This window comes from Chelonia mydas, chromosome 3 (genome assembly GCF_015237465.2).
Source record: "Chelonia mydas isolate rCheMyd1 chromosome 3, rCheMyd1.pri.v2, whole genome shotgun sequence".
Classification (NCBI taxonomy): Eukaryota; Metazoa; Chordata; order Testudines; family Cheloniidae; genus Chelonia; species Chelonia mydas.
This window is the reverse complement of record NC_057851.1, coordinates 150,935,604-150,961,330: the sequence shown is the minus strand read 5'-3', so window position 1 is coordinate 150,961,330 and position 25,727 is coordinate 150,935,604. Positions and strand designations below refer to the sequence as shown.

At 44.0% G+C, this 25,727-nt stretch overlaps 1 protein-coding gene across 5 annotated transcripts; it reads right to left on the bottom strand.

Annotated features, from left to right (window-relative positions):
* LOC102930750 (NACHT, LRR and PYD domains-containing protein 3) lies at positions 1 to 24,754 on the bottom strand. Of its 5 annotated transcripts, XM_037895582.2 has the most exons (14): positions 24,511 to 24,736; positions 22,742 to 22,983; positions 20,661 to 20,960; positions 19,965 to 20,006; positions 17,788 to 19,471; positions 16,500 to 16,652; positions 12,112 to 12,285; positions 11,758 to 11,916; positions 8,328 to 8,450; positions 6,552 to 6,722; positions 5,966 to 6,133; positions 5,121 to 5,291; positions 4,699 to 4,930; positions 1 to 1,119 (listed from the first exon to the last, which is right to left on the bottom strand). In XM_037895582.2, exons 3-13 carry the CDS (start codon positions 20,935 to 20,937, stop codon positions 4,747 to 4,749), a joined length of 3,306 nt encoding a protein of 1,101 aa, XP_037751510.1. In that variant the 5' UTR covers positions 20,938 to 20,960; positions 22,742 to 22,983; positions 24,511 to 24,736; the 3' UTR covers positions 1 to 1,119; positions 4,699 to 4,746. The 5 variants fall into 5 exon arrangements, with proteins under 5 accessions (XP_037751510.1, XP_037751509.1, XP_037751507.1 ...); XM_037895581.2 differs by lacking the exon at positions 1 to 1,119 and having other exon boundaries at positions 4,135 to 4,930; positions 22,701 to 22,983; XM_037895579.2 differs by lacking the exon at positions 1 to 1,119 and having other exon boundaries at positions 4,135 to 4,930; positions 24,511 to 24,735.
* Between the last annotated feature and the right edge of the window lie 973 nt (positions 24,755 to 25,727).

Genomic DNA, 25,727 nt, shown 5'->3' with positions numbered 1-25,727 from the left:
CAGTGGGGCTCGGGCTTTGGCCCCCCATGACCCTCCTGGGGTCCTGTAGTAATTTTTGTTGTCAGAAGCGGGTCACGGTGCAATGAAGTTTGAGAACTGCTGGTCTAGCGCAGCAAGTGACCGTGGGAAGAACATGCTCATTGCCCTGCTTGCTACTGGGAGGATAGAACACACAGCATTGTTTAAAAACTTTCACTCCAGGAGGGCTTTAGCTGACAGAGGTTACTCACATCATGGCAAATAGCTCCCAAGGGAGACTCACATCCCTAGCTGATTTAATGCACAGTGACACGCGCATGATTAGCAAGTACAGCCTGTTAGCAGGGGTTAAGACAATTAGGCACCCCAGCTCTCCATACAGAGGGAATCTCTGTGCATGGATCACCACACCTGTCCCCACACTGCCCCGGGCCCTGCAGAGAACCCGTCTTAGGTCTGAGGATCTGTACACAGTGGGAGGGGAGGTAGGGTGGGGAGAAACACACACACACACCCGCCCCCCAACCTCATGGGAACTCTGCTCAGAACATGACACAGCTAGGACAACATTCCTTTCTGAATGGGACGCCTTCTGATCAGGGTGCTAGAGGAAGCTGCTGACAGGGAGTCAGGGAAGAGCAGCCGGGGGCCAGGAGGCAGTGTAGAGGAACAGAGACTGCAGCAGTCGCTCTTTACGTCTGGTGACTGTCAAGGGACTTGCTGGTCCCAAGGGTGGAACCACCTGCCTATTCTGTAGGAGGAGGGAGGACAGAAACCCACAATGGAGCAATTTGACAGGAAACACTGTAAGGGGATCCTTACTGAGAATTCCTCCCACCTGGTTTTCCTGCAGGAGAGGAGGAGCTGACCCTATCATTGTTACAGAGATGTATTCATTTGCTGTTGTCTCTCACGCAGTACGGCAGGTCCCATACTGCTCTCATTAAAAGTCAATGGCAAAATACCCATTGACCTCAATGGATGCAGGATTGGGCTTCTTGCCTGAACATCACTCCTGAGAGAGGAGGAAGATCTTTCTCCAGGATGGAGCTTGGTGGTCTCAGCATCAGAGCTGGAATCTGTAGACTCCATGAAACCTCAGGCGCCAATCACAGCAGGGGGACTCAGCCCGTTCTTGGCCTGAAGTAGATACAGTAAATTGAGTGCATGCCCTGTGGATTTTTCAGATGGGATATTTAAAAATATCCAGTCTTTTCTCCTCTACATGGACACCAAAGGCCTGATTTTCAATGCTTAGGTGGCTTGGAATATGTGCAACTGGAGGCACTGTGACGGCCTGCTATTGCACCTTCAAATCCCCAAATACACGCAGGCAGTCACAGTGGTTACACACAGATTAGGTCTTTGCTTGCCACTCTCCGTGCCAAAAAACAGACCCTCAAGATCTCATGACATTTTTTGGAATGGAGCTTCCCTGGTTCTCTATGGTCACAACTTTCCCTCTCTGCCCTGTTGTGCAATGTTGTGTGTGCTGTTTGATACCCTGTCTTGCATCCCCCCCGACCCCGAGATGGACTCATTTCAGTGGTACTGTGTGTAGCATCTGTTTAAGTGGACGGCATTCCCATCCTGCTCCTAACACAGCAATCGCCCTGGGTATTGTCCAAACATACCCCTTTCCTTGGCTTTGTCTTTATTGTTCATTTAACTGACAATATAATCTCAAGATGAGCTTGGCTGTTCCTGTCTCTGCAGGACCACTTTGTTCCTATCCTTAATTCTCTTCTGCCTCAGAGATACTCTGGACTTACAGTACTTATGCTCCATAATCAGAGCTGATGGGACCCCACAGCTCTGCATCTTTCAGTGGGGTTCTACAACAGGACATCAGAGTAAGGCAGCTGAACCCTATATGCCTGTCCCAGCATCCTGTCCAGTTCCACAGCCTCTATTCACGTGATTAGTTCCATTGAGGTTAGTGGAACTAATGGGAAGAAGAGGATGAGCAGGACTCACGGTGCATTGTTTGTAATTGCTTTGGCATTCTTGGGATGAAGGCTGCTCTATGAACATGAATTATTCTTCTTAATGGCATGTACTTCAGATTATTCACTGAAATGAATAATAATAATTATTACACTGGATAGCAGATATGAATATTGCTATAGTGCTATCGGAGAAGATTATTTACTGGTCACTCCCCTCCCCCACCCCCACACCCCAAACACCCAAATATCCGTATTTGCTGTTTAATGGTACTTCTACTAACAATAATTCTGCCCTGTATAGATTGCACTTCTGTAATTCTATTATAAAATTTTATATCAGGATAGAATAGAGAAAATTTTTTTAAAAAAGAACAAAAATCAATCAATTTCATTTGCTAAGAAAAACTTCATGAACCTCTGGCTCAAAATTAAGATCTGATTTTACAAACAAACAAAAACCTTCTCTTGTTTCAAAAATGCCTTTAAAATTTTTTCAGGCTCTAAAAGCATAGGGTAGGTGCTGTATAACAGAATTATGTTTCTGAGATGAAGCGATTTAATAATTAAAACAGCATATATGAAATATAAATGAGATATTAATAAATTAAATTAAATGAAGGCTGCTGAAAGCCAATTGCCTTGTAAAAGATCTGTGATGGCTAAACTAATGAGATGTATAAAGATTAATTCAGATCCCTGTTACAGGAGGGGATTATAAATTGCTAAAATGCCACACCAGGTTACTAGGTTGTTATTGAAACTCGTGAAATACATTTAGAAGAGCCTATTAATATTAATAGTTAATGAAAAATTAGCTGCCTTGGTACATTTTAGTCCTAATCCCATTAAATGTTCCAGTTTACAAGGCATTAGAGGTCTCAGACTGTATTGATCTGCAGAGGTTATAGACTATGCTGTTTTATGAGCTGTGAGTTACAGTCAAAAGCAAAACATTAAGGAATTTATTTTTATTGTAAATATTCTTGGGTTTGATTCTTTGTAGGATTGTCTTCGCTGCAGGAACCACTGGGTGAAGTTCTATGGCCTATGTTATATGGAAGGTCAGACTAGATGATCACAATGGTCTCTTCTGGAGTTGGAATCTATGATTCTCATTGTAGCAATGTACATGGACCATGGAGAGAGGAGAATAGGTTGCAGGAGAGAAGAGTTTGGAGGAGAAACTGGGAAGTCAGTCTGTGTGCACATGGCTAGGAATGTTAAGGTGTGGCTGGAGTAATTCTATAAACAGTTGCTTTAATGAAGAGCCAGGTTAGTTTAATAAGAACAGAATCCTCATGTTATTATTCAGCACACGGTACATGAAATGCTCACACAGTATAGAATCCCAGGGAATCTAAAAATGACCTAAGATATACCAATTTTCAAGGCATTTTTTTCTAATGTGCATAACTGACAAAAAAAATCCAGGTCTAGATCAGGCCGTACTGAGAAAACACATAGTGAGAAAGATCCGCAACCATGCTGGTCACAGAGTTTATTCTGCAACATGAGTTCAAGGTGAGGCACCTTCAGAGTGGCCTTCTTACCACATGGATGTATGATAATCCCATTGGTTTCTGGGCAGCCTTGGAAAGTGAGACCCTGATCCCTGTGGCAGCATGGATCTCTAAAGGGCCCTACTGCTCATTCCTGGCTCAGTGCCCTCATGGAGACATGGGGGAATGGCCAAAAGTACAGACCAGGTGTTTGTATGAACTAACCCTGAGAGTGGCAGAATTAATTTACTGTGGGAAATCTCCGTGGGCTTCTAAGGAACAAAGCTGCAAAGAGCCCACAACTCACGCCCCAGCAACATCCACCTAAAACCCATGGATGTCATATGCCCCACAAGATTTGTTCACAGGATTTTGTGAGGTCAGAGGGAGGGGGAGATGAGGCCTCATTATCTCAGTCCCAAAGGACCAGATTTTCCACTCCTTTGGTCCCCTCTGTGGGAAATAGCGGAGTGCTAGGATCATGCATGGAATATACAAGAGAGACCTAATCCAGGCCTGATCCTTGCATTAAAACACTGAATAACTGATTATTGCATGGCTATTCTATTATTTCTAGTGCAGTAGCTCCTAAACTCCCATGTGAGGAATCAGGCCCCTTTGTAATAGGCACAGTATAAACAAATGACATAAAGACAGTCCCTGCCCCAGCCAGCTCACAATCTGGAAATTGGACATGAAACAGGTGATGTCTTGCATTATCCTTTAATTTTGGAAATATTTGTACTACACTGTACTGCTCAGTATTACACAAGAACCAGTAAACATTTACTCACAGGCAAGAGTTATTTGCCCTAGTTTCTTTTAGTGTAGTGAACAACCACCAGGTTGCAGCTCTGAGGAGACTGTAGTTTTCAAAGTTGCCTTCTATAAATGTCAGAACACTTGATAAGGTCATTTCTGAAATTCAGATTTCAATTTCTGGGTTTGTATAGGTGGGTTTCCTCTTGCCCCCTTTGTTCTCTCTGCCATCACCTCCGCTTGGCACCGTTTATGCCAGTCACATCAGAAAAGCCAAGGGCTGGGTGAGCATGGACACTGTAACCATCTCATCCTTAGAGGTGCTCCATCCATGCCAGGGTTGAGGCTCATGGGCAGAGCTGTATAGGAAATGGTTGCACTGCTGCATCCTGTATTGTACTTTGTTCAGTGTGTAAAGAATATACTGTAAACATCCCAGTGTTTTCATTTTGGTACCTTTCCTTAGCACCATGTTTGTGTAACATACTGAAGTTCCTGAGATCAGCACCTACCTTCACAGCCAAGAAGGGAGAATTGAGTGCAGCACCTGCGACTCACAGTCAGTCTTCCTCCACCTCCTCCTCCTCATCATCATGATACTTGTTCCACATGCCATAGATGTGGGCTTTGGAGGTGGATGTAAACTCATTATCATCCAAGCACAGATATTTCAGAGACAGGGTGTTTTCAATGAGTTGGATGAGCTCCTGCTCACAGTTGTTAGTGATGCCATTGTGTTTAAGGCTACGCAATAGGAAGAAAGAGGAAAGACTCGGAATCAGAGAGCTTGAAAACATAATTGCTGCCTGAAATCACTGAAACCATCATGAAAATGAAGAATTACGGAGTGCATTACGGTTTTGTAAACAACCCACCCTGGACTCTTTGTGGCATCAACAAAATGAAAAGGAAAAAGAATGGAGCCTGGACATACATTAGCTTCTCAAGATGGCTCTCCTTATCTTTCAGGGCAGAGCACAAGGCTTTCACTCCACCATCTCCGAGGTGATTAAAGCTCAGGTCAAGCCAAATCAGGGTGTTCTTCCGGGAAAACAGAGAGGTGATGGCAGGAACACAGTCTTCTGTGAGGGCAGCACTTGATAAGCTGAAATAACCAGGAAAGAAAAGTTGGACTGATGTGTGTCTTCTACTCAGCTCTCAGAGGACTGGGTGCAGAAGGCCTTCACTCCGCCCTGCCTCCCCCACCCTATCCCGCCCATGCACTATCCCCAGAATCCTTCTGCCAGGAGGGAGGCAGCCTTGGCCAGCAAAAGATCTCCTATGCACACAGCAAATTCTCTGCCGGCCATCGTCTGGCTCTTCATTTCTTAAACTATGGCACCAATCCTGCAAACACTCAGGGTAGCCACTAAGGGATTCTCCTGTCGCTGTAGTTAATCCACCTCCCTGATAGGCAGTAGCGAGGTTGATGGAAAAATTCTTCCATCGACCTAGCGCTGTCAGCACTGGGGGTTAGGTCAGCTTAACTATATTGCTCAGGGGTGAGGGTGGGGGGATTTTTCACACCCCTGAAAGACATAGTTAAGCCAACAATTTTCTAGCGTAGACCAGGCCACAGGCGCATGCTTTTACCTTGCCTACCAAGAGCAGTCCCATTTAAATGGATGGTAAAGTTAAGCACATGAATAAATATTTGCAGGACCAGGGCCTATGTTAGTAACTATGCTTTGAAGCCAATGGATACCACCCTACGCGCTAGTTACAGTGCCTCATTTTCCATATCAACAGTTACACCAGAGCATCTCTCTCCAACTGTACCTCAGTTTTTCTAGGCAGCAACCTTTACTCTTCAGGCACGTTGCAAGTAGTTTAACTCCTTCATCGCCCACGGGGTTGCTCTGCAGGTCCAAGGAGACTGCCGTGTTGCAGAGGAATAGCGAGCAGATATTAGCCATGCTCTCCTGAGTTATGCTGCAAGAGCGAAGGCTTTAAAAAGAAACATACAAAGAGAAAAGATTAAACAAGCCCTGGACTGAAAGACAGCTATAGACAGAGATAGTCCAGACTTCAAACTGGAGAGGGATGACTGCTGTAGCAGATATTTTGAACTTACATGGACACCTATTTTTTAGACCCCCTACCAACCCCTGGATTTCCCACTATGAACAACTCAAGAGTAATTCCCACTGGTGAGTATTTACTGTGTAAGACCTTCATGAAAGTCAAACTGGGGGCTAGATCCTTAGCTGGTGTAAACTTCAGCCCTCAGAAACATCTAGTACGGGTCACTGCCAGAGATAGGCTACTGAACCAAATGGAGAACTGGTCTGGTCCTGGCAATTCTGGCAGATTCCTGTGTTCCTATCCTGGATAACAGGAAGATACCTTAGAAGATTCTGATCACCTCAGTGACTGAAGCTGATAATTAGTACTGTTCAGATTTTCACATATTGTTTTCATCAGCTCATCATTGATGGAATTTTCATCCAGGCACAGGGCTAGTGGAGTGAACGTGGAGGTGACCCACATGGTGAGCTCAAGAAAACACTCTTCAGGGAGACAGGCGAGGACAGCACTAGTGGAAAAAGCAGATTTTAACAATAAAAGTTATAACAATAAATAGAAACAACAACTCTTTTCCCACCAGTAGCACTTCCCATCTGAGGATTTCTAAACACTCTGCCAAAGTGCATACTAGCTGGGGAAACAGAGGCACAAAGCAGTTAAGGCCAAAATATTCAAAATTGGCCACTTATTTTGGATGCCCAACTTGGAACACTTGGGGCCCGGATTTTCAGAGCAGCCAAGCACCCGCAGCCTCTTATTCACGTCAACTGGAGTTATAGGCACTTGGCTCCTCTGAAAATCAGGCCCTTCGGGGGTCTCAATCTGAGCACCCAAAAATTGAACATCCAAAAATTATAGCACACTTCTGAAAATCTTGTCATAAGTGAAAACCCATAGTCACACAGATAGTATAGCAGAGTCAGGAAGAGAACCCATAGAGGAAGAGCCAACATGATGCATGATCCTCCTTCAAGGATCTGTATAGAGCGGCTCTCCCTTGTCAAGATATGCATCATCTCCTTTCCCTCCACTTCACCAGTTAAACTGCCTTTGTCCATCCACCTCAAACAATCACCTCCATGCCATTCAGTTCCCTTGAACTCATGCTAGGCCCTTACCGTCTCCATTTTCAAGTCCCTCTTACAACACACCAGCCACACTGCTTTTAGCAAATCTTATTGATTTGTACAGAAAATCCATTTTGTTGTCCCCAGTCCCTGACCTCTGTCTATTTGTTTGTCTGCCCTTAGACTGTGAGCTCCTCTTGTATGTCTAGAAAGCACCTAGCACAAGAGGTGAGAGAATAATGGATTTTCTGGTTCACTGGCATTTCCAAAGAACTGGGGAAAAAATAGTTTCAGATAGAGCCAAAAATAAAATTTTTAGCAAACTGAAAAGCTGGAAAAAATTATTTCAGGTTGAACAATTATTTCAGGTTTCATTCAACCCAAAATGAAACATTTTGTTTCGTTTTTGAGCATTTAACATATTTTAAAAAATAATATTAAAAGGAAATTTGAATTGAAAAGCTGTTTTAAACGAAAAAAATTAAACATTTTGTTTAGAAAATGTTGAAACAAAATATGTCAAAATGAATTGATGAAATGTTTCTGTCTCTCCAAATCTGTGTTTTCTGCCAAAAAAAAGTTTTGTTCAAACAATTTCTCCCAGCTCTACCTAGCACATCATGGGCACTTTTCTAAACAAATAATAATAATAATAATAATCTGACCAAGGAAAATAACTAAACAAACATTTTTCCTTTCTTCTCTGCCATTATTTCAGAGATGGGACTGAACTGCAAAATTTGGATCTAGATGTTGCCAAAGTTTGTGGCATTCCTGATCCTGGATTCAGGTTTACTTAATATGGTGATGGGCACAAATCATGAAGTTTGGAACCAGGTTTGAAATTCCCTGAAGTTCATGCATGGGTTTGATTCGAGTCCTTCTACAGTTTATTTTTTCCTTACAACAGTATATCGTTTATTCTCATTTGGATCTGGTATCTGTCCCTTTGTGGGTAAATATATTCAGGGGCTTCTATCTTATTACAGTGAACTACTGAAAATATTTCAAGAAAGAGCCATGAAAAAGGGGAAGGGAATATTTACCTGCAGTCCTTTTTCTTTTGCTTTTTCTCTCCCGTTTTCCTTATTAAACATGGCCAGGGACAACACTTTTTCTGTGCCTCATTCTTTCCCTTTCTCTTTTCATTCTTCTTTTTCTTTTGGAGTCTGGATAAAAGAAAGTGAACAAGATTACATTATAACTATAGAAAAGAGGTGCTAAAAGAATTACTGCATGGCTTTTCCATTTCTTCTTCCACAGCAGTTTCCATATCAATTAACCGCTCTGAGATAATCTGGTGAAAGAGGCAGTAGAAATGACATTATTTTATCAACTATTATTCATAACAATAACCTTACTTTGACTCAAGTTACAAATCTAAACAAGCGCAGCGTCTGCAAATCCTAGGGTATGATGCTTCTGCGTACGCAGCCCCAAAATCACACTGCCCTTTTCTATCACATCGCATTGCAAACTCATGTCTAAATTGCTCTCCTTTCCCTCTCAAGTCTCTTTTAGCATTACCATTTCCCACCCACTGAATATCTCTGTTTCAGATTATTTCCCCCAGATGTATTCATTTGCATGTTTTCAAATAGAATCTCACTTGGTTATGTTTTGTCCATGTTTCTAATCTCTCTAGATCTACATTTATGTATCCCTAGACCAAATGCCAACCAACCAACCCCGTATTGCTCAGATGAAGTTAAAGCTGGAAGTACATATAAGATCCTCATTAAATGTGTCAATGCCTCAAGTGCTTTAGGGGCCTAATCTGCACCTCTGGTGTCTGGGAAGACACACCAGTGGTAAGGCTGTGCCCCTGGGTGGGTCATCATAAGCAAGGATCAAATCAACAACCTCTGGATCTTACAAATATAAGCTCTGGCGCCTGAGCTAAAAGATCTCGCTCCGTTAGCCCAAGAGGAAGCAGGCTTATCAACCTGGCTATGTGGGTCAGTCACCACTAAAAGGGGACAAAGCACCACACTGAATGGGCATGGGTTATATACTGCCTTAGGAGACATGCTAATGCTACAGAAGGTCAACGGGAAAGGAGTCAGTTCATGAAGAATTTACTTTGCACTGTTTAGTGGTTGTATTGGGGTACTGTCTGGCAAAGTTCATCAGCACTGTGTTGAACTAAAGGTCACTATTTAGAGCTTCTGAAGATCCTAACAAAGATCATTGCAGACCAATCGTCCTGGTCAGGTATTTTTACTTTAATGTTAAACAACCTTTCAGACGTGACTGTAAGTTCAGAAATCTGGTTCTATGCACCACATCTCAACTAGATGACTCCAAAAAACATAACTGCCCCCCACTTGATGTTCTCAAGCTAGAGGTGGACATACTTCAATGCTACTTTTGGCAGCAAAACTCCAATTTGGCAACAAAATAAAACCACCTTATTCATAGATGTCAAGGTCAGAAGGGACCACTATGATCATCTAGTCTGACCTCCTGCACAATGCAGGCCACAGATCTCACCCAACCAATTCCTGTGATAAACCTCTCACCTATGTCTGAGCTATTGAAGTCCTCAAATCATGGTTTAAAGATTTCAAGGGGCAGAGAATGCTCCAGCAAGTGACCCATGCCCCATGCTACAGAGGAAGGCGAAAAAACTCCAGGGCCTCTTCCAATCTGCCCTGGAGGAAAATTCCTTCCCGACCCCAAATATGGCGATCAGCTGAGCCCTGAGCATATGGGCAAGATTCACCAGCCAGATACCCAGGAAAGAATTCTCTGTAGGAACTCAGATCCCACCCCATCTAACATCCCATCACAGGACATTGGGCCTATTTACCATGAATAATTAAAGATCAATTAATTGACAAAATCATATTATCCCATCATACCATCTCCTCCATAAACTTATCGAGTTTAATCTTAAAGCCAGATAGGTCTTTTGCCCCCACTGCTTCCCTTGGAAGGCTATTCCAAAACTTCACTCCTCTTATGGTTAGAAACCTTCGTCTAATTTCAAGTCTAAACTTCCCAATGACCAGTTTATATCCATTTGTTCTTGTTGGCATAGAGCTTTTGGCGGAAAAGTTAGGGCGACAAAGCAACAGCGTAGACTCTGCATTTGTTAAGTCACTGTAACTGACCTCCAGGAAGTATCCCACAATACCCGCCGTGACCACTCTGCTCACTGTTTTGAATGCCGCTGCCCTGTATCCAGCTACACAGGCATGCGCCCCTCCCCTTTCAAAACCCTGGGGAAGTGTTGGGACGTGTTGACATTCCTCAGCGTTGGGATCTCACATAGCTACTGTCCAGCAGCTGGGCATTCTGGCTCCTGGCAGCAAACGCATTCATGCCTGGACTACAGGGCAGGGGTAGATCATCTTGGTCTGTGAGAAGAGGAAGCTGTGGGAGAACTCTGAGGGAATCACAGAATCATTAATGTGGAATCCTGCTCTCCCCAGCACTAGGAACGCTGTGGCAAGGAAGGCAGGGCAGGCTATTGCTGTGGGGTGGGGGTGGGGGGGCGGAAATCCTTCCCAAAGCACCCTGCAGCCAGACACACAGTGGGATAGCTACCCACAGTGTGCTGCTTTCTGTGTTGATGCAAGAGCTGCTAGTGTGGATGCGCTCCGCCTCCACATGGAGCATAGTGTGGACATGCAACAGCGGTTTAATTAAAGCAGTGGCTTTATGTTGGCATAACTTGTGTTGAAAAAACCGTGTAATGTAGACAAGGCCTGAGTAAATGGATACAAATGGAGTTTGAGAGACTGTCTGATCTCTCCCTCCCTCATCCCCTGTTCTTTATATCTATTTATTCTGCAGCATTTTCCTGTGCTAGTTCCTTTTCCCCTTTCTTTGGGAATTAAATGAGTTCCAGAGTCTGAGAGTGCTGAGACCTGGAAATAAATGGGGGGTTGCCATGACAACAATTAGCCAGGAAAAGCAGGAATTAATTGCCCTGATTTGATCCTGAAAAAAATACACGAGGCTTGGTGAGGAAAGTGGCGTCTGGGCCAATCAGGGCAGGGGTATGTTGTAGTCTGAAACAGGGGTGCCTTATGTATGAGGGTCAGGCTGAAGTCTGTGAACTGGGACTGCTACCTTATGAACTAAAACCAGGATAATCAGACCAGGCAGTTGAGAGCAGGATACTGGAACTTTTAGGCAGTCCATTTTCAAGCTGAATGATACAGGCATTCTGAATCTGGATGCTGCGACTGTTAACCCTCATGTTCTGAGACCAAATCTGAGATGATTGCACACTGAAATGCCTGGCTGTGAAATCCAAATTTCAATCTCTCCATTTTTTTTAGGCTTTGGCTATGTGCTGTCTTAGTTCAGGGAAGGATGAAAATACATGTAAACCCTCTATAAAGAAAGCCCCTGTGACGCTGTTTTATTAAAGCTAGATCCACTTCTTGATGTCCCAGTGACACTCCCCCATGCTACATATTATTTCAACAAGAGACAAAGTAAGATGAATCAATTAAAATGTACCTTTTGCCACTCTTCTCCTCATCCTTTGCCTCGTATCCAAAGTGTATTTCATCCTCCTCATACCTTCGGAATAAGAGGAATTTTCTCGGGCTACGGTAAGTAGCAAGATGTTGGCAGATGTCCTGGAAAGCCTGGAGTCTGGGGTTCTCAATGTTGAAGCTTGGCAGAAAATAAAATTGAATCAAACCATCTGTAAACACCTTCCTGACCCTCACAAGATGACCCGCCTCGGTCCTTAAGTATGAAATTGAAATAAATGGATGCTTATCATCAGGAAGAACCTGGCTCAGTTTCTATGAGAGGAAGGATATGGTGAGTCTGTCTGATAACTTGAAATGACAAATGTCCATTTACCCTACTGATTCCAGTCTGCAGTCCGAGTCCAGAAGACTATTCTTCAGGCTTTTTACAAATTCCTCGCTTCCCTGAATCCTATTCACATCAAGGGCGACAATGCCAGGGTGAGCTGGAATAACGTGGTCACAAATCGCAATGGCAGTGTCTTCAGGAAGGTTATCTAAAGTTATTCTGTAAGCAGAATGAGATCACCTTACTTAGAGGTTTTAACAGAGTAGGAAAATAAAATGAGATGTCAGGACAAAACCAGTCTGATCTCCACTTGGCTAATACAAAACTGAATGGTTTTACTGCTCAGAGGTGACCAGCAAAGGAATAGGAAGGGGTGGGGTGGAGGAGAATTGGGCTAGTGGCCTTCAAAAAAAATTTTTATATATGAAAGAGACCCATATGATGTTTTGAAATGAAAAATGTTTTTTTCTGTTATGACATCAAAATTTAGATCTTGTCTACCCAATTCTTCCTCTAAGATTCTATGGTCAATTGGAGTGCTGTTAGCCTTATGCCATTAAAGACACCATGCAAGTGAAAACTCATTGAGAGAGGAAGTGACTTTTTTTAAAATTCAGGTTAATAAAAGTACAGACTTTTAACTAACAGCTATTTAACTCAAACCCAGAGACACATGCGCAAGCAAACTTCTCTTTGTTAATACCCCAGTCCCACCAAGCAAGGGCTGAAAGGAATCACTATCCATATCTCTGAGACCTCCAATGGGTCCATCCACCAAAACCTGAGAAGAACTAGATTTCATATTTGGATATTTCCAAAATAAATGCAAGCATAGGAAAAAAATCCAAATGCACTTTTTTGGAAAAATAGTGGGCAAAAAAGGGCACAAGTCCAATTTTTCTTTTCCTTTTCAAGGTCACCTCTAACACTATCATATGCACTCACTACAAAGACAAATAAAACAAAATGATGACTTGGAATACCACTTCTTTTAGACACAACAAATCCTGCATCTTGGCAGCTGGCTAGACTAGATGACCCTTGAGGTCCCTTCTAAACCTACAGTTCTATGATTCTTTATGTTGCTCTGCTATTCAAAACAGCTCTGTGATCTTGATGAGACCAACACTAGCTAGACATGACATTCACCCCTGTGCATAGGAATGAGGAGGTGCACAGGATTCATGCTGGCTCCCTGCATGGGGTGGGAATTTCAATGACTGAGTGAACATGCAGCAAGCTATGACACAGCAACTGTACCCCACCAGGGTACGTTGCATTTGAGGAAGGCCATTAGAAATGCTGAGCCTTATCAAGTTGTGATGCATTGGCAGAATTAAGATGGGGTTGTCAACTGGGACTAGTGCCTGATAAACTTTGTCATGAACTAGGCATCTCATTAAAATACAGAGATGATGATAACATGTAGCACTTACATATATGGAGCTTTCCATCATGAACACACTTCACGGGCATTAATCTTCATGACAGATCCATCTCATGTTATGGATAAATCAAAATGGCGACAGTGAGGTTAAGCAACTTGCCCAGGGCCCCTTACAGTGATTCAGCAGCAGCGCTGGGATCAGAACTCAGGAGTTCACTGCGTGAAATTCTCCCCTGTGCAGAGGGCCAGCATAAGGTCTACACCTCAAGTAAATCCTTTCTAAACCCACCAAAATAAGGCTTCAGTGGAATTACATGGTGCACTAATCTAGGGCTGTCCCTTTGCATACAGAGGGGAGTTTATCATAGAAATGGAGGACTGGAAGGGACCTCAATAGGTCACCTAGTCCAGTCCCCTGCACTGAGGTAGGACTAAGTCTTATCTAGACCATCCATGACAAGTGTTTGTGCAACCTGTTCTTAAAAATCTCCAATGATGGAAATTCCACATCCTCCCTAGGCAATTTATTCCAGAGCTCAACTACCCGTACAGTTGGCAAGTTTCTCTTAATGTTTAACCTAAATCTCCCCTGCTGCAATTTAAGCCCATTACTTCTGTCCTGTCCTTAGTGGTAAAGGAGAACAATTTATCACCCTCCTCTTTATAACACCTTTACATACTTGAAGGGTGTGATGTCCCCCCTCAGCCTTCTCTTCTTGAGACTAAACAAGCCCATTTCTTTTTCAATCTTTCCTCATAGGCCATGTTTTCTAGACCCTGAATCGTTTTTGTTGCTCTCCTCTGGACTTTCTCCAATTTGTCCACATCTTTCCCAAAGTATGGTGACCAGAACTGGACACAATACTACAACTGAGTCCTTATCAGTGCTGAGTAGAGTGGAAGAATGATTTTTTGTGTCTTGCTTACAACAGTCCTGCAAATACATCCCAGAATTATGTTCACTTTTTTTGCAGCAGTATTACATTGTTGACTCATATTTAGTTTGTGATCCACTATAATCCCCAGATCCTTTTTTGCAGTCTTCCTTCCTAGGCAATCATTTCCCCTATATTTATGCAACTGATTATTCCTGCCTAAGTGCAGTACTTTGCATTTGTCCTTATTGAATTTCATCCTATTTATTTCAGACCATTACTTCAGTTTGTCAAGATCAATTTGAATTCTAAACCTGTCCTCCAAAGCACTTGCAACCCCTCCCAGCTTGGAATTGTCCATAAACTTTATAAGTGTACTCCATTATCCAAATCAGTTATGAAGATATTGAATAGACCAGACCTAGGACAAATCCCTGCAGGACCCCACTTGATACGCCCTTCCAGCTTGATTGTGAACCACTGACGAATGAGTACGCTTTTCTAACGAGTTGAGCGCCCACCTTATAGCTCCATCTAGGCTGTATTTCCCTAGTTTGTTTATGAGAAAGTCATGTGAGACAGCATCAAAAGACTTATTAAAGTCAAGATATACCACATCTACGGCTCTTCCCCCATCCACAAGGCTTGTTACTGTCAAAGAAGGATATTAGGTTAGTTTGACATGATTTGCTCTTGACAAATCCATGTTGACTGTTACTTATCACATTATTTTCTAGGTGTTTGCAAACTGATTATTTGCTCATCTTTCTGGGTACTGAAGTTAAGATGACTGGTCTATAATTCCCTGGGTTGTCCTTATTCCCCTTTTTGTGGATTAGCACTATATTTGCCCTTTTCCAGTCCTCTGGGATCTATCCTGTCTTCAACAAATTCTCAAAGATAATCGCTAATGGCTCAGAGATCTCTTTAGTGCTGTAGGACGTATTTCATCAGGCCCTTTCAACTTGAAGCCATTTAAGGGCTTGTCTTCACATACAGTGCTACAGCGGCGCAGCTGCACTGATGTAGCATTTTAGTGAAGATGCTACTATGCCAACAGGAGAGCTTCTCCCGTTGGTGTCGTTAACCCACCCGCCCGAGAGGCGGTAGCTATGTCAACAGGAGAAGCTATCCCGTTGACATAATGCTGTCAACACAGGGGTTAGGTTCATATAACTGTGTTGCTCAGGAGTGTAGATTTTTCACACTCTGAGCAATGTAATTATACTGATATAGGTCTGTAGTGTAGACCTGGCCTAAATTATCTAAGTAATTCTTAACTTGCTCGTTCCTATTTTAGCCTCAGATTCTACACCATTTACACTGAAGTTCCTTAGGTTAATCATCCAATCACTGCTAACCTTTTTGTTGAAAACTGAAACAAAACAAAACAAAAAAGGCATTTAACACTTCAGCCATTGCTGTATTTTCTGTTATTATCTTTCCTTCCTCATTGAGTAATGAAGCTACCCTGTCCTTGGTCTTCTTCTGGCTTCTCAAGTAGTTACCCCAGTTTAATCTCGTTTTTTGCCTTGGCCTTTCTAATTTTGTCCCTTACATCCTTGAGTTTTAATTTTATATTCATCTTTCATAATTGACCAAGTTCCCACTTTTTGTATAACTCTTTTGAGTTTCAGATTGTTGAAGATCTGGTTAAGTCAGAGCAGCCTCTTATCTTACTTCCTATCTCTTCTATGCACTGGATAGTTTGCTCTTGTGTCCTTAATAATGTCTCTTCAAAAAGCTGCTAACTCTCCTGTACTTTTTTCCCTTTAGACTTCTTCCCATGGGATCTCACCTACCAATTCTCTGAGTTTTCTAATGTCTGCCTTCTTATGGTCCATTGTCTTTATTCTGCTGTTTGCCCTCCTACCATTCTTAGAATCATGAATTTAATTTCACGATCACTTTTATCCCACATGAGTGTGAAAGGGAAAGGCTAAGTCCTACTATCCACTGCTGAACTGGAAAGTACACTATTGCTGGCCTCTCTTTCAACTCTCTTGCCATCAGATATCAAAGGAGCACAACTATCCTGCTCTGGCTGCCTTTTATAGAAATAGCATATGATTCTACATTCACTGTCCAAAGCCATACTGCAGTGTTTGCCGCTAATGATTTCTCTCTCTAGATTGTCTCTTGGAGTGAGCAAGACAAATAGTTGTATTTACGTGCAAGGGTCCCTTTCACAGCTTGCTTCCACTGTAAAATACATTTCATCTTCTTCTTCATACGCCACGTGCAATCTGGTCATTCTAAGCTTTTGTGAAAGGTAAGCACACACTTTGTGTACCGTAGACAATGAGATTCCAGAGGCATTCAAACTATAGGGAGAAAAACAGATTTAGCAGTGTTAGTATCTATACCGGAGGCTACAGGAGTAGATGCTCTGCTAATCAGGAAGACCATTCAGCATGGAGACGGATGTTATCACAGGAATGATTGCAATAGACTCCCATGGAGTTTTGGTCTAGAGTACAATATGTAGTAGTCTTATATTAGATACAGAAAATATCAGAGTGAAGGAGCACTGCACAGTATTTAGTTTATTAATTAACAATTGGATCTGGGCTGAGTAGAGAGACTGAGGAGCTGATGATACCCCATGATGGGACCAGAAGAGGCAGGAGTCCTGGTCGGGGTAAGGGATTAGGAGGAGGAGGACATGGAACTTGGGGGTTACAGAAAAGGAGCAGGAGGCTAGGCATTGGAGCTGCAGTGCTATTTGGGAAGAGAGAAGGGTAAGGCTGGGAAGGAAAGGAGGAGGATTTAGTTGGGCTGGGATGAAGGACGAGCAGTGCAGACAAGTGAAGGGAAGAAGACGGCAGATATTTGAATATGTTTGGATAAGGGTCTTAATATGAAGCTCTCTGAAGAGAGACTAAAAATGACACTGAGGCTTTCCATGCTTACTGTCTCTCAATGAATATGTCTACACTGCAGCTGGGAGTGTGTCCCTCAGCCCAGTAGACAGACACATGCTAGCTTTTCTCAAGCTAGCATGCCAAAAATAGCAATGTTGACATTGGGACATAGGTAGCGGCATGAGCTAGTCCCCCAAGAATGGGCCCAGAGAGGCAGCGGGCTTGGATACTTTGCTAATATTAGCGCAGGAGCACGAGCAGAGCTGGTCTATTGTCTGGATGTTTCCAACTCCAAAGTGGACATACCCAAGGAGTCCAGATGCGGGGAGGCGCTGTTTAACTGCAAACCCTGAAAACTCAGCTTATGCTGTGAGGTTCCTTGCTGGCTCATATATAACGGCAAGTAACAAGGATTTTTCAGGCCAAATTTTGCCGTGTGTTTCACCTTCACAACGTTATTGGGCCCGATTCTGACCTCACTTATAGCAGTGTAACTCCACTGGCTTCTGTGAAGTTACTCCTTGTTCATACTGAGACAAGTGAGATCAGAATATTGTGAACTCCGCTAAAGTTTGGTCACATTGATGGTACTTACTGGATCTGTTTGCATTTCCCTAGCAACGGAACCAGTTTCATCATGTCTCTCTCTTTCAGACTGCCCAATTTCAGCTGATTGAATTCCTTGGCATGCTGCAGAGTGTACAGTATCACCTGTTGGTCATCCTGCCCTAGATTGTTCTCCAGGAAGACCACTTCCTTGATCTCCTCTAAAGCACTTATGACAAACTCCTCATCCTGAATCTCAAACAAACAATGCAACAGCTCCAGGAGGAGATGGTTCTGCTCGCCCTGTTCCTGGCAAATAAGAAGCGCCTTCTTAGTCCATTTCAGAAGCTCATTCTTTGAAATGCCCATGCAGGTTTCATAGTACCTTTTCAAAGGCTTTAGTGACTTGTCGTTGTTCAATCCAAACAGAAAGCGAACAGTTAAGATCAAATGGCTTTTATTCTCCACAAAGGCTTCTTTCAGGAGCTCAGAAGCTTTCTCCTTGTTCCAGAAGGTGAACAAGGCGGCAAACAGCTCCTGAACTGTCAAATGGACAAAGCTATAGATAGTTTCCACAAAAATGTCTGCCTGCAGCAATTCCGTGAGGAAAGTTGATGGACCTTTTGACACCTCCAAGTTACACTTTCTCAGTGTGCTCTCATCAAACAGCACTTTCTGGTCCCTCACACCGGCATAGGCCAATGATCCAAGGTTGTGAAAAAGGTCTTGTGTGGATGTCTGTGCACAACCATGGGACTGCAATAAAGTAGCCACAAAATAGGTAAATATTTCCGTGGTTGTGCTCACCTTCTGATCGAGCGCTTCGCTATGCCTCAATCGAAGGCTCAGGGTTGTACAGACAATCCAGCAGATGAGGGGGATGAAACACATGGTGAACACTACATCATTTTCTTGGATATAACTGTAGGCAAAGGCTGCTTTCTCTTCATCTTTGAAAAACTTCTTGAAAAACTCCTTTCTGTCTTCCTCCAAGAAGCCCACTATCTCTGCCCAGAGGTCACCTTGCATATGGGTCTCCAGCATTCCTACGGCTAAGGGTCTTGTTGTGACAAGAAGGCATGCTTCTGAAAGGCTCTTGCTGCTGAGGAGACTTTCTACCACAGCTGCTGCTGTTGAGTGAGGTGTGTTCAAATCACAGGATAAGCTTTTACTTTTATCATAATCCTCAGGAAACTTGAGTTCATCAAAGCCATCGATGACAAACAAGACTTTATCTGGGCAAGACAAAATTTCCCCTATCTCTGGCTTTGGATGTCCCCAGTTTTGTAAAATTAATTGAGCTAGGCTCAGTTTTTCTGTTCTTTGATTCAGCTCCCTGCAGCTCCAATGAAAAATATAATCAAATCTGCCCTGGTAAAGCCTGCCAGATGACCAATCGTACATAATTTTGCTAACTGTAGCAGTCTTTCCAATCCCTGCTATTCCTTGTAAGATCACTTTTCTGGTTATTGTGCCATCTGATAATGTGTCAAAAAGATCTTCCACATTAACATGGGAGTTCGCAAAGCTGCTCGGCTTCCTCATGATATCCATGTGTCTTTTTCCTCTAGACAGTAGCTCATGTTCTTTATCTTCTGCTTGATGGTGTTTTTTTACTATAAAGAGCTTTGTGTAGTGGTCTTCCAAAGACACCCATTCTCCTGGCCTGGAATTATAATCCTTCACTCTTCTAAATTTTTCCTTCACGGAGGCCACATAGTTCGCTCTGTGGTCTGGAAAAGAGAAGAGAACAGTTTATCAGTATTTTGGTCTATTTAAGAACATATCCTTAAATATATCAATATGACAGAAACAGTCATTTTTAGAGGACATTTTACAGTAAAGATGGCTTAATCTGCAAAGCTCAGACGTGGATCCAATTTCCTTACAGTTCAGAGATCTTCCCAAAATCCATTTCAGATTTACATCTAGACAAACTGTACTGTGCAAATACCTGGCACGTCTGGGTCCAGTGGAACTCTCTTAGAGAAAAGCCATTTTGTTTCCACTGAACCACTTCAGTCTAAGAGGAAGTTTCAGTTTAAGCAGACTTGGGAGCTGCACATTTTGATGTATTCTGACCTTCCATTTTACTTTACTGTAAATGGAGTTGCACTGAATTCAAGCACATTCACGCAAGTGCCACTGTATTTCATATCACTTTGTTGGTTCTTGGTGTTAAAACAAAAATAGGCTAGTGCACAAACTGCTGGGGCAGTGACTTACCGATGTCAGGGGGCTTTACAGAAACAGGTCTGGTTTTCCATACTGAAAGAAAAGACACACTTTATCATGTCTTGATTCCTGGACATGCTCTCAACAGAGTATATATGTCATATCTATGATAACTCTATAATGATACAGACATATGGGCCCAGAGCCGCAGCTGTGTCTAAAAAATACACGGTGCAATCCAGCAAGGAGTTTGTCATGCTGGCCCTTAAGGCCATCTTCAATTAGGGATTGTTAGGGTTCAAGGAAGCCCCAGCCAAAATGTTCATTAGCAGCCAGGAGCAGATGTAGCCTAGGAGCCACTATTGCATTCTGTCTAGGTTCTAATACCTCCCTCATCATCACAGCATCAGAGCATCTTCCAGCAGTGCATTGAGATGGCTAACATCTCCCATGTGTGGTTCGTTCTCTCTCTCATCTTCTCTCCAGGGGGAAGCTGGATGTGCAGTGGAGTGTTTTGTTTTGGGGGATTTGTTTTTTAAACATAGACATTGCTATGTGTTTATATTGGAGAAGGCAAGGTCTGTGCCCCTGAAGGATCACCCTACACCAGGACAATCTCCTGTGGCTTTAGGGCCACCTTGCACCAAGACTGCAATGCCACAGGGCTGCCACAGAATCCAGCTCCTACCTTTCATCTCTATCTATACTTACAGACAGGGGCTAGATATCATCCTAATCACCACCCACCTTCAGCTGACTTTCTTCTCAACCTTTCAGCCAGATCCTTATCATTGATGTGATCCAGCACGTTTATCACCACCTCCACAGCATACTCCTCTTGGTAGTATCTAATCAGCAGATCAACCATGTCTGTTACATCAGCTTTCTCCAGACGTCCCTTGGGAATGTTTGCATAGCCCTTCCTCAGTTCAGTGTCACCGAGTTTCAATTTAAACTTCTTTCTCTGTTCCTCTGCCAGCTCCTCCAAGATCATCAGCAGAATGTCTTGGTACGTTTCCGTCATTGCACCCAATGAAGGTCAGTTGCCTTAAAGAAAATAAGGTAATTGAAAAAAAAAAAACCCACATAACAGTGTGGACCTAGCAAGCTGATGAAGGCTACAGTCATCCTGATGAGTCACACTAGAAATAAACAGATCCTCAGCTGGCCTAAATCTCTGTGGACTTTAGTGTAGCTATGCCCATTTACACCAGTCAGGGACTGTCCCTGAATGCACGGAATGCACCACAAAGTGCAGTATACACAATCATCCAAATGGTGCCATAACACATGGGAGATCTGAATGGTTCTGGAGGCTCAGTGGTTTGTCACATACCCTGGGGCACAACAAAATGCAGAATCCCAGGAACATTAGAAAGGGAGCAAAAGCATGATGTGGAATCTCCATCCTTAGAGATTTTTAAGGCCTGGCTTGACAAAGCCCTGGCTGGGATGATTTAGTTGGGGATTAGGTCCTGCGTTGAGCAGGGAGTTGGACTAGATGACCTCCTGAGGTCTCTTCCAACCCTAATCATCTATGATTCTATGATCCAACGATACCTGCTAGGCCCCAGCCTGCAAAGAGAGTCAAGCCTGTAGGGGACTGTTTCAAAGAGAGAACTGATTTACTGCACCATGTTCAGCTGGTTCTCATACTATCCAAATCAATTGGCTTATACCTCCTTTTGGGGATGGCAGTGTGATCTAAAGGTTAGAGGATGGGTCTGGGAGTCAGGAGACCTGACTTTTAGTTGAGATTCTGCTACTGGTTTAACATGGGAGTCTGGGCCAGTCAGCTAAACGCTGTACCTCTGTGTGTAAAATGGGGATAATAATCCTTACCTACCTTTGTAAAGTGCTGTGAGATCTTTGGTTGAGAAGCTCTGTGTATAAGTGCTAAGTATGATTACTAAGGATACGATTCTGTCATGAAAGTCACGGATTCCGTGACTTTCTGGGACCTCTGGGACTTCTTCCGGGGCAGGGCCAGAGCAACTGTCAGCCTCAGGGCTGCCGGAGGAGTGGCCCCAGGGCTGAAGCAGCAACCAGGATTGGGTCAGCCCCCATAGCGCTGGAGCAGCGGCTGTCAGCCCCTGCCACAAAGCAGTGGCAAGGCTGGAGCAGATGGCCAGTGGTCAGCCCCAGGGCCAGCAGAGCAGCGACCCTTGGACCACCAGAGCAGCTGGTTGGCCCCAGACTCCTGGAGCAGTGGCCCCAGGGATGAAGCAGTGGCTGGGGTTGGGTCAGCCTCCTTTGGGCTGGAGTAGTAGTGGGGCAAGGGAGATTTAGGTTAGCTGCTAGGAAGAACTTTCTAACAATAAGGATAGTAAGTTCTGGAATACGCTTCCAAGGGAAGCTGTGGAATCGCCTTCCCTGGAGATTTTTAAGAACAGGTTGTTCAAACACCCGTGAGAGATAGTCTAAGGTTTACTTGGTCCTGCCTCAGCACAGGGGGGCTGGACTTGAGGGCCTCTTGAGGTCCCTTCCAACCCTTTATTTGTATGACTCTATGGTCAGAGTGAACAGAGAAACCTGGTTTTACTTTAGGTTGTATGCCCAAAAAATAAATCATGAGTGCTTTGGGTTCAGGGTTTATTTTATCTGAATCACCAGTCCTACAGCCTCAGATCAGATTCTGATTTTGTCCTGTTTCTATAAGAAAGAAAAGAGGCTGTGCTGAATTCTTATAATCCATGGGGAACCTCAGTCGCTCCTTTAAAAATCTGATTGGGGCTGGAGGGGGAAATTACAGCTGAGATAATACAGCAAGATTCACACACAACTCACTGGAGAGAACCAGGGGATGCATCCAAGAAACAGCCACTTACTGTACAGGTCACGAGATGCGTGTTTTCACCACCGGAAAGAACTCCAAATGAAAATGAAATTTGCCAGCTCAGCAACCACTGAGTTTTATTTCCTCAGAATAACAAAGCTGAAGATGCATTCTCCTCTCATGCTGCTGGCAATCAGGAATAATTCCACTGAAGTCAATGGGTTATGTGAGTGTAAAACCAGTGGGGGCGAGAGAAGAGTCAGGCCCAAAGCGTTTCAGGCAGCTGGCTCAGTGCTGGGAAAGGTCAAAAGACAGTTTATCGTATTTCGAAGGCAAAACAACAAATCCTTAATTCTACAGAGATGTTGAAAGATGGATAAACATGATCATTTCCTAGATTTCATATGGTTAGTAGAATTAATGCAAGTAGCAATAAGAATAATTATATTCATTTATACTGAAAAGGGATCTTAATACAGAGTAAATGAAAGAATAAAAACGTTAAATAAATCACTTTGTTTTCCATCCAGCCACCCCATCTCTGATGAGTCCCTCAGCAGCCAAGCTGTATCTTTGTACTCGTATTCTAGAAAAGTATTCAGAGCATGCACTATTATAAAGCCTAGCAGCTAGGGCACAGGCCTCCAAAGCAGGCCGGGGGGGGGGAGAGGGGGTATGAGGGTGGAGAATAGGGTGACCAGATGTCCCAATTTTATAGCGATAGTCCCGATATTTGGGACTTTTTTAAATATGGGCTCCTATTATACTCCCCCCCCCCCAGTCCCGATTTTTCACACTGGCTATCTGGTCACCCTAGTGGAGAAGGATATATTGGCCAAAACCCACCTAGGGGTAGTTTAACAGACCAAGGACACTACACCAAAGGCCCTGCCTACGGGTTGGAGGTGATACGGGCATCACCCTGCACAGCTCCTCTGAACAATCCCATTTGTCTGGGCTGTGCACAGGGACCAAGATATATCTGTGAAACATAATATTCCCCCTCCCCACCTTCCCTCTGCACTCTCCGTCTGGGGTGACCCTAAGATTCTGCTTGGAATACAGTCTTCAGACTCTTGAAAGAATTAGAATAGGGCATCCCCAAGCCGATTTCAGCATAATTGTTACAGGATAGATTAGTGATTGCTGTTGGGCTGTATATTCTCTGAATAGGAAAGGAGCAGCCCTCTTCAGTTTTACATGCCTGCTGCAATACTTGTCATGAAATCAGAAGAATTGTGACATCCAATCTGTATAGCAAAAGCCGAGAAACTGAACAGACTTACTGCCTTAGAAACTTAAAAACTTTTACATTATTTAATGCAGAGGCTAGAGACAGTCCCAGAGCAAAAGCCCAGATCCAAACACCCCCATAGCTGAATGTCATGATAAGCCTCTTGTCTCTATCCTGGACTGAATCAAAACCCTGGATCTGAACACCCCCATAATCTGACGAGGTTTGGATCTGCAGCTGAACTTTGTAGCTCAAACCCATCTCCAGTTTTTACCTTCTCTTACGCAAGTTACTGATGCTGTTAAACACAGAAAGCACAGCACATTTTGAAAAGCACAAACGCACTACATCTTGGGAAAGCCGTATCTTCAGTGAAATGCACCAAAGCCAGAAACATAGTTCTGATTCTACATTCCCTACCTTCTCAATGGAATGAGGAGTCTAACCAGAACTGGAAATGATCAAGCTCTGCTTCTGTAAAGGATCTTAAGGCTGTTAGAAGCATTTTAAGAAAAAGATGAGATCTCAGACCCCCTGCTTTGCTTGGATCTAATCTCACTTCTGCACAAGCCAGACAGAAAATTTACCTTTCGAATTTCCTTCAGCATGGGAAGAACAAGCGACTCATGTGTGAAATCCTCACCCAGCCCAAACAAACAAAGATTTCCCTGTCCGTCTGTCCACAACAGTAAGTTTTTTTATGCTCCCCCCTCCCCCCTCTTTAGGAGCCTGTTTTCCTTTCTCTTTCAGTTGTTTCACTTTCAACCCTTGCACCATCTGCTGGCTGGCTTCTGCCACATTGCAGAGCCTCTTGTCAGCTGAACACCAGGAAGTCTGTTTATTTCAAATGTATTTTGTGGCTGGCTACAAATTTTAGCTATTTTGGGCCAAGTGGGAGAGTGAATTTAAAAGCCAAAGGGTCAGTGTAAAAACTGCTATGCCAGCAGTCACCTGTCTTTCAAAATCTAGGGGCTGCAGCCTGGGAGCCCCTGCCGATCACATCTGTGGCAGCACTACATGGGAAGAGATGCAATCTATCTATAGCAGGGGTGGCCAAACTTACTGACCCTCTGAGCCGCATATGACAATCTTCAGACGTTCGAGAGCCGGGGCACACCTGCCGGGGCTTCAGCCACATGGGAGGCGCCTGCTGGGGCCCAGGGCTTCAGCCCCACTCCTGCTGAAGCCCTGTGAACCATAGTTTGCGGACTCCATGGGTGCTCCAGGGCTGGAGCACCCACGCAGAAAAATTAGCAGGTTCTCAGCACTCACTGGTAGCCAAGCTCCTCCCTCTCCCCCGCACCGATGGCCCCGCTGATCACTCTACCCCCTCCCTCACAGCGCCTCCCACCCGCCACAAACAGCTGTTTTGCAGCATGCAGGTCAGCTCCAGGAGGGAGAGGGAGAAGCGGGAATGCAGTGTGCTCGGGGGAGGGGGTGGAAAGGAGGGGCGAGGTCTTGGGGGCAGGGGTGGAGTGGGGGCAGGGCCTGGGTGGAGGTCGAGTACCCCCCGTGTATAGGGGAAGCTGGAGTCTATGCCATGAACCCCTCCCCTGCTTGTTGGAGGACAGGATACTGGGCTAGATGGACCTTTGGTCTGACCCAGTATGGCAGTTCTTAAAAGCCCCTAGTCCCACCAGCCCACCACAGGGCAGAAGCCCCAAGCTCTGCCCTCCCCCTCCCAGTCTGGTAGGCAGAGAATAGGGGGGTGGGAAGTGGGGAGCTCCGTGAACTGCATTCTACCTGTAGAAGAACCACATGCAGCTCCTGAGCCACAGTTTGGCCACCCCGATCTATAGAATAA